A 9,507-nucleotide genomic window follows, 5' to 3' on the forward strand; every position below is an offset into this window, starting at 1 on the left:
GCACTAACCCAGTAAGGCAGAGCGAGGTGAATTATTGATGGTGGTTGTGCCTAATGGACTCTGAGCACCTTGACTCACACTCATGGTAACGTTATAAGTGGCACAATGGCCTGTGTCCTGGACTGCTGACGCACCACTACCTTTTCAGAAGAACAGTGGTTTCAATGGCTTTATTTCCTCTGTTTTGGGCTTCACAGCATCACTAGTGGAGGAATTGCCTCAAACAAGAAGAAACCCAAGTCATTTAACATTCAGCTGGCCAGCTTTCCACAGCCCTCTGAGGCTGTACAGTATGTTAATGCAGTTGAGATAGTGTCGCTGCCTCCCCCTCTGACCAGACTGTGGATACAACCCAAGCCCTTGGCCCGACTACTGGGGAGGGTAGAGCCGTCCCACTCCCACTAACCCTGAGGGGCTGTCACCATGGCAACACTTGTCCCGAGGCAGTGATCAGATGTCAGAGTGAGTCTTGGGGGGTTCTAATGGACTGGAACTCAGGGAAGGGAAGAGGAGTGATAGGGTGAGAGGCAACCTGTAACCTGTCACCTGTAACTAGCAGTTGTTGGTTTCAAATATGAAATCAGGATCATTCATGGTTGAATACTGTGTATCCTGTCAAAATATAGCCAGCAAATGTTCTGACATAAAAGTTAACCACACAACCATTTGAATAAAACAAATAACACTGTAAAACCACTTAAATGTAGGGCAATAGAACTGGAAGGGCTGACACATAGGTGCTGAGGATGCTTCTTTCTCAATTGAGGTTTCCTTCCTCCATTAGGTTGAGTTGCTATCAGTGCCTCAATGTTTCCTCAGAGCATTATCTTTACGTAATGTTAATGTCTGCTTGCCATGTCTGAAGCAGAGAGGGGTGCCCTGGTTGTGCTCCACTGCACCGTACAGAAAGCAGAAGAATGAGGAGGGCCTCTGCCACAGATAAACCTCAGTTCAGACCGCAGAGTCAAACTAGAGGTCGGTTAAAAACTGCTGGAGAAGTTCGATATCCGTTTTTTTTAAAGTTAACTTTAATCTATCCCCCTGGCTGATTTTTTGTTGAAGTCAGAAACACTTGTAGCTTTCCGATGTCAAAATTACAATGTCTAAAACCCAGAAAGAGTTGTGCTGAATTTGGAAAGAACATTACTATTAAATAGACTCAAGAACCCTGAGAGAGTAGACCCAGAAATACCAGATGTGTACAAGACATGTGCCTATACAGTAAACTGTGGACAGCAACTTTCAGTAATTGGTCCCACACCATAAACCTTTGGGAAATCATTCATAGCATGATGCACAGTGTTTTCTCCATATTTCTCAATTTCTGCTCCTCCGTAGACTAGATAACTGAACTTGGCTGTAGCAAGTTTCTTAGAGTATGTCCAAATTGTTGAAACAAGCAGCAGCACAGTTATAAAACTGTCACTTCCAATTTATGACTGTCAATTCAGCATGAAATTGTCCCATAGCCTTGCTACTGTATCATTGCAGCATGACAATGTTTTGCTGTATGATCCAGCATGGCTGTGCATGGTTTTCCTGATTGATTATTGAGAATGATGATAGTTCATATGCATGACAGACATATAGTGTTCTACAAATGAGAAATCACGTCTTGTTATGTAAGATTTCTACAGTCTCCAATGTATATTTGTCAGATACAGTGACACTTTCTGACCGTATTCTAAAAAGAAAACTGTTCAATATTTCGAAATAACAAAAACGACAGAATATGTAGCTATTGAATTATTTGCTGCCAGCTATGCTTTAATATTATCAACCCAAAATCAATCTAGAATTGACCTCACTAATTAGCAGATGTGGGTCTAATTTTGCATTTCACTCTAATCAAAAAGATGTAATTAAACAGATAATACATTTTCATGCATAGCAGGAAACACATCTGTGCCGCACCGCCAGGGAAGAAAATTTGAGAGAGTTTGCCAGGAACGCTCCTAATACATCCATGGATAAACAGATAAACAGTGCTGAGATCCCTTTCATGAAACTCTACAGTGCATGTGTCAGGGTTGGAGTCAATTTCATTCCAATGCAGTCAATCAGGAAGGTACCTAAAAATCCATTTCCAATTCAAACATTTTCTCATAAGGGAATTACGGAGGAAAATGTGAATTGTGGAATTACAGTAGGATATGTCCACGTTCGTTTCAGCCAAGGATAGTTTGGAATGGGGAGAGGTAGTGAGGTGACAGAGAGGAAAGGATGAGGAGGAAGCGAGGCAGTGCCTGTAACAAGGCAAACATAAACTGTGCCACTTCATCTGAAAACAATGGGAGACAGGACACTGAATGTGCTCTCATCCACATGTCTCCATTGTCTGCCCGCCCCCTCTTTTACTCCTCCTCTGAGCATGCCATGGAGCATAAGAGGGGGTGAAAGGGGGTGGTAGTAGTGGGGGCAGTGTGGGTGTGCGTGTGTGTGTGTGAGGGGGGGGGGGGTCTGGCTGTGTTCTTTCTCCTCTCACTGTGTGCGAATGAATGCACAGACGGTTCAGTGGTAATTTGATGTGTGTCCCCGGGGACATTTGATGGATTAAAGCTAAGCAGCTCCATTTCGCAGTACCACCTGATCTTCCACTGCCTGTGCCCCATATAAAAGCTGGAGAGATCGCTGATCTCAGCTAGTCCGACAGTCTCTCTCTCCCTTCCCTCCTCCACGCTCTCTCTCTCTCTCTCTCTCGCTCTCTCGCTCTCTCGCTCTCTTCTCTCTGGTCCTTTAAGCCTGCTGCATCACAGGAGCTATCCAGTGCTGAACCAGAAGATTTTTTTATCTTTTTGAAAGCTGGGGGAGCCATAGAGTAACACACAGCGTTGCCGTCAGCCTTGTTCTCCACTGGTTTCCATTTTCTTTCCTTCTCTTATGTTTTTTAGAGGTTGTCTTTTCGTTTAACACAAGGATTACTACTACCGTCAGCAGGCTCCAGCTCTGCCTGTTTGCTGCTTTCTTTGGGGGTCTTCTCTTTTCTTCTCATGCGTGATTCTCGGGTCTGTGTGTTTTTTATTCTTTGAAACATGCCCCGTTCGTTTTTGGTGAAGAAAATCAAGCTTGATGATTTCTCTTCATCCAATGCTGCCTCTAATCACCATCACCACCTGGACGACTCGTTCACTCCTTTCTCACGATCCATCACTGACTCTGTGACCAACTTGGGGGTTCGCCTCAGTGAGAATGGTGAGTTTGCATACCTCTGCACAGCACACACACGTCCTGCCTGCCGTTGGCTAGGGTGTGCTACTGTATCACTGCTCCCTTTGGAGAAACAGGTTTAGTTGTTGATTCCAGAATCAGAATGCCCCATGATATCAACATAGTAAACACAGTTGGAATTCTCTTTTGTTTGTGTATAAGTGGTTGTTAGGTGAAATAGTGCCTCTTCACCCCTTGACATGCAGGGTTGTCTGGGAATTCATAGTGATGTTACATAAAGCCGGCTGATTTTGCATCCGTATCGCAAATAATCCTCTCCAGCACCACTACCCCACCCCCATTGTGCTCCCAGACTTTTTTTTTTTACTCTGATGATTGGCAGACACAATTCAGGTCACAGCAGAGGATCGGCTTATGCAAATTGGGGAGCAAAACGTGCCGCACATCTGTAGACGTGTGTATCTGAATTTGTATTACTTGCACAAATGACTGTGTGCCTGAAACATACAGGATGACAAACTGAAAAATGTATGAACATGAAAGATGAGTGCCGGATGATACATTTGTCCTTCGCTGTTATTGTCCTTGAGTTTCCATCACAGTCCGAACCCCCCTCTGCCCCCCTCCCTTCCCACCCAACCAGAGCATGCATGCACAGTCTCCCCACCCCCATCCGTCCGCTACATCTTTCTCCTCCTTCCGGGCGTTTGAAAACTAGCAGAGGTAGAGTTTCAGCCATGTACAGTACGGCCGGAGGGGGGGGGGGGGGGGGGGGTAGCTGGGATGGGGGCGAGGAGGAGAGAGAGAGGGAGAAAAATATAGAAATGCTTCGGGCAGCATTGACGAGGGCCACGTGACCAAGGGTATACAGTAAACATAGAAGAAAGGGCACATAGCTGCACAGTGGGCAGCATTAGGACTGGGCATCACGCTAAGCCCAAGTCCAGTCAGAGCCAGAGCCAGAGCCAGAGCCGGAGCCAGAGGGAGACGTCCTTCACTTTCAGTCAGTCAGGTTTTAGCTCGCTCCCATTTTGTGGCCATATTTAGGATGCCAGACGTCTGTCTCTCTTTGTTATTTTGTCTGGCAATGATCAGATAGCTTTACAGTTCAGCTCAATCTGTGAACAAACGATGCCCACTTGTTATTCCATCACATCACATACTACTGTGATTCAGTGATTTTAGATTTGCAACAGCAACCAATAACAAAAGCACATGTTTGCACTGTGTTGTTGTTATTCACAAATGATGGCTGTAGTGAATGGCCAATTTAACTAAATATATATTTTGAAATTATAGATTATGAGGATAAATAAATTTGTGTTTTATTTACACAAATGCACAAGGTTATGATGAAGTTATGGAATCAGATTCATTGCAAAAACATGACTTCTTTACATAGACTATGCGGTTGAAATTACAATCCTTTATAAACATGTTAGTCTCATTCTATTGTCGTGTAAATAATAAACACTACTCCTCTTCCTTTGAGAAAGAAAGAATTTTGACTGGGAGAGAAAAAAAAACATTATAGTCTATTGCATTAGGAAGGAAGCCTTCTCGTCTGCTCAATGAAATCCCAGAGAAATCACAACATTGTTGAAATGCCTTGCATCAGCACTTAGGCTGCGCCAACGGATTTCCCTCCATTGTGGAGACATTTGACTTGAAGTGTCTGTCGAACAACAAAGGAGGAAGGTGGGAGAGGGAGTCCATTAATTACATGCTTACTCTGCATTAGAGGAATGAGTTGCTGTACTGCAAAGGTTGGTACAGCATTAGTTCAGCCACAAATGATGAACTCTCTGTCTGACCTTAAGTAATTGAAACCGGTCGCATATGTGCAATTAACCAGGGGAATAGAAAACAAGATGTCCACATACTGTATGTTCCAATAACAATCTGTTGCTGTTTACATTATGTTTGACTCTTTTCCTGTGCTCTCTTTCGGGTACTGTATATTGGAGGAGATAGTGCCTCATTTTAGATGTTGGGAGAAAATATAACAATGAAATGAAATATACTTGAAATGAAGTAAGAATTACCATTACCTTAAGAAGTCTTTTTAAAATGATTTCTTTACTATAGGCTACATCTCCCAAATATCATAAGTTGTTATCTAGTCAACAAGAGATGGTGCATTTGACCAAATACCACCCCTGCCTTCCTATAAGATCCCAGTCTCCCATTCCCACAGTGTCATGGTAATGCCTTTGACAAGGAATGGGCTCTGAGAGGGACCCCTTGGGAATGGAGACAGCGTTCTAAGAGAGCACTTAAATGGATTTTCGAATGACCTGATTCTTAAAGGCACTTCAGCGAGCTTACTGTTGCATACAGGTGACCCTCCTCACAAACACTATAGCCATTTTGTTCCGTTGGTAATCCTGTTTATCGTGTTTCCGCTTAACCTTTCCATCACTGCACCATGTGCAATAGGCTATCATTGTGTTGTCCTCTCCAGTCAGTTTATTCTGTGCCCGAGCCTGCATTACTTCTATCTTATTTCCCCTCACACAGTGTGTTCCAACAGCTGTACTATTTTACAGATGATGGCATATTGATCAGCAAGAAACTTAGAATTTCATTAAAAAACAGTCAATAGTTAATTTCCACCGCGTGCTGCACACAGTGCTTAGGAATGGGTTTATTTTTCTGCAGTTATGCACTACTTCTCCCAGGGCAGGATTTGGACCACACATTCCAATTGGAATCGTATGTTTGTCCTATATTCTCGGAAGCTGTTAAAGTGGAACATGTTTAGATAAATGCATACAAGTGTGTAGATGAACTCGGCTAATGTTACTTCATATTCAGCGTTGTTTAGTTCTTTACAGCTGCCAGGAAACCTTTTAGCTTCACTTGGCTGCCTCACAATTAAAGGAGGGACAGAAAATTGTCTAGACAAAAAGGTTGCCCGTCTGTAATGTAACATCAGTCAATAATCTAGTGAGAAATGTTGGAAATATCCTGGAAGTGCTACTCTGTTGAGATCAGAGGCATCATGCCCATAGGGGGCACATGCCCCATCAGATTTGTCATGTAAAATTTAAAAAAAGATATATATTTCTCTCTAATACTACTAGCCACCTAGCAATTTTATGAAGTTGGCTTTAGCCCAGATAGGCTCCCAATCTCCAAACCTCATAACTATAGCTATAACTACCAAGAAGCCATGTCAGGCTATCAATCCAGTTAGAGTCGCTAGCTTGTCTAACTGTCTTAGCTGGCAAGGCTGGCAGACTTTAGAAAAGCAAGCAATTACTAAATGTACTGAGTAAGACTCACATTCTTTCAATCTTTTACCCAAATTTTAGCAGAGATGTAGAGAAGCATATTTTGTTTCTTTAAAAAAAGAACCACCACCAGTATATGTATATGTATATATATATTGATATAGAATTAAGCATAATGATTATGGCTCTAGATAGCAGGAAAAAGCTGTTTCAGGTGTTTGCATACTTTGTGCCCCGTCAGATTTATGTGGTGCTTGATGTCCCCTGGTTTAGATCAATTAATTTATAGTGTGGTAGACAGTCACCCCAGACCCTTGACAGTGTGTGCTGTCTGATGGGCCCAGAGTGTTCAGGCTTAAATTGGGCAAACACAGCAAAGAGATAGTCACAGAGGATTGACATACCTTATAGTGAGAAAAGTCTTATCGTGGGAAGAAAAGGTGCCTAATCAATGAGACCACTTTGTGTAATAAGAGGGGTCTTCTTTCACAGGTCTATTTAATGAGCTATTATCTGTATGTAGCAGCCACCACTCATCTGCACTGTAACTGTGTAATAAGGCTGAATGCTGTGAATAATGTTTGGCAGCAGCATAACAGTCTGAGGCCTGTGGTTCATTCTGTGTGATTTGGGGAAATTGCTATGTGTTTTGTGTGTTTTTATGCTATTGTTTCATAATTTACAAGAGGCAATCATCAATGATAATCGTGTAATCACATCACAATAGACTTATCTACCACCTCAACCCCAGGTCTACTGTAGACTACTGTAGTCTGTGTGTGTGTGTTTTGCCTTACTCTAAATATTATTGTGTGTGTTTTCTCCAGGCTACATCCAGGATTACATCACGCCATCGGTATACCAGGGGGAGAAGAAGATGGAGCTCAAGCTGGCCTCGCCCATCTCTGACCCCCTTTACACCCAGGTGAGCAGCGGGGGCGAGGAGTACTGTGACCCTGACCTGGAGCACCCTGACAGCCCCCAGTCCGGCATGACAGCCAGCGGCTTCTACAGCGGCGAGGCGGAGGCCCCGACCGAGGGTTACACCATGGATGCCTTCTTCATTTCCGACGGGCGTTCGCGGCGGAAGGGAGACGGCGACGGCCGTAAGGGAGGTAGTTCTGCCACGTCCAATGCCGATGCCACAGAGGAGAGGGAGGCCGGGGCCGCCGGCATGGCCCGCCACTCCTGCAACGAGTGTGGCAAGACGTACGCCACTTCATCCAACCTCAGCAGGCACAAGCAGACGCACCGTAGCCTGGATAGCAAAATGGCGCGCAAGTGTCCCACCTGCGACAAAGTGTATGTGTCCATGCCGGCGCTGGCCATGCACATCCTCACCCATGACCTCAAGCACAAGTGTGATGTGTGCAGCAAGGCCTTCAGCCGGCCCTGGCTCCTGCAGGGCCACATGCGCTCGCACACCGGGGAGAAACCGTTCGCCTGCGCCCACTGCGGCAAAGCCTTCGCTGACCGCTCAAACCTCCGCGCCCACATGCAAACCCACTCTGCCTTCAAGCACTACCGCTGCAAGCGCTGCAATAAGACCTTCGCCCTGAAATCCTACCTGAACAAGCACTATGAGTCAGCCTGCTTCAAGGGATCTGGGGATGAAGATGAGGACGAGTCCTGCTCTGAGAACTAGCTGGCGGAACCAGAAGGACGGAATCAGATTTTGGAACCCTAGGTTCTACAACCAATAACCCCCTTCACTCTGCCCTACATCCCTTTTTTTCTTCCCTTTTATAGAAAGCAATATTTTCACTGAGATTACGTGAAGAAACTGTTCTGATTATGGCAAAGACAATTTCAAAATATGCTGGATCCCCCCTGCACAGTAGCTAATCGTCCACAGATACATTCAATCAAAACACCCATCCCCCAAATAAAGACTTGTTTTTAGCTCACACACACAAACACAAGCATACGCACACACAAACACACACCCACATACGCACACACACAATTATATATGAGGCCTGGCATGTGAATTTTTATCAATGACTATAATGATATTGATATCAATAGTAATAATATTTAGATTCCTGATATTTTATAGAAAATACTACAGGAAAAAAAATAAACAACATAAAAAAAGGACAGTAACAGTGTTCTTTTGTTTTTTAGAGACAAAAATGACCTCTTGTATTTTTATGCTGCTTTTTATTTGCTAAGAATTGAATTCTTTTGCAACTGCCAACATGAACTTTTTATGAAAATGTGAATTATGACAGTATTTTCAAAAAATGGGAGATCATTTAAAAGTTAAAAACATACCCTTTTTGTCACACATATGTTTTTAATTCAATAGGTGTTATTTTTCTATTGTCCGACTGAATTTGTTGTTCATTTTATGTGCCAATTCTTCCTTGATTTTTTAAAAGAAAAGCATCTTTGTAACTGTGGGTATTCCAAAAGCTTCCAGCCAAACCTATTGAACAAAACCTAAAGGCAAACTTCATCAGCTGAGAACAATTAGGATCATGAACCAGGGGTCATTGTCAGTTCCATCAGAGCAGTTGTTCTGAGTTGTTATGGGAAACCTGTTGAACAGGTTGTGTTATCTCAAGATTCCGGCGGCAATCAAAGTATACGCTCTTCATCATACTGGTAACTAGAACAAAAATCACACTGGGAGCCAAACCAAATCTACCGATCTGTTGTTATAAGTGCCATGTGCATTGTGCAGTGACCTGTCTATAGCAATGAAAACCATCCCTGTTCTTCCTCCACCGCAGTGGCTTGCATGAACTTTGCCACTCTGTGGTGTTTCCCTCAGTCTTACGTAATAAGCAATGTTCATTATACACTCTCTGACGTGCCCCCCTCTTTTTCTAATACCTCAATAAGGAAAAGGTATGATCTCATGACATGCACCCTCAGTTACAAAGGATTCGTTTTTTGTATTTATATGTTGCTGAAAGCTCTTTCTACCATTAGATGTAAAATCGTCCTACTACCTTGTACATAATGTATTTCTCTATTTATGTAAGTATTTATTTATCTGTCAATGTATCTATGTATTTTATTTATTCATTTACATGATTGTTAATTTATTCATCTATTTATTTATGCCATTACAATATTTGTCTATTCACGTGCT

General features: G+C 43.2%; 1 protein-coding gene across 1 annotated transcript; it reads left to right on the top strand.

Moving 5' to 3' along the window:
- Nucleotides 1–2,677: 2,677 nt before the first annotated feature.
- LOC135527576 (transcriptional repressor scratch 2-like) lies at nt 2,678–8,229 on the top strand. Its single transcript, XM_064956066.1, has 2 exons — nt 2,678–3,192; nt 7,232–8,229. The coding sequence occupies exons 1-2, from the start codon at nt 3,033–3,035 to the stop codon at nt 8,047–8,049; spliced, it is 978 nt and encodes a 325-aa protein (XP_064812138.1). The 5' UTR covers nt 2,678–3,032; the 3' UTR covers nt 8,050–8,229.
- The last annotated feature ends 1,278 nt before the right edge of the window (nt 8,230–9,507 follow it).

Source organism: Oncorhynchus masou, chromosome 33 (assembly GCF_036934945.1).
Source record: "Oncorhynchus masou masou isolate Uvic2021 chromosome 33, UVic_Omas_1.1, whole genome shotgun sequence".
NCBI lineage: Eukaryota > Metazoa > Chordata > Actinopteri > Salmoniformes > Salmonidae > Oncorhynchus > Oncorhynchus masou.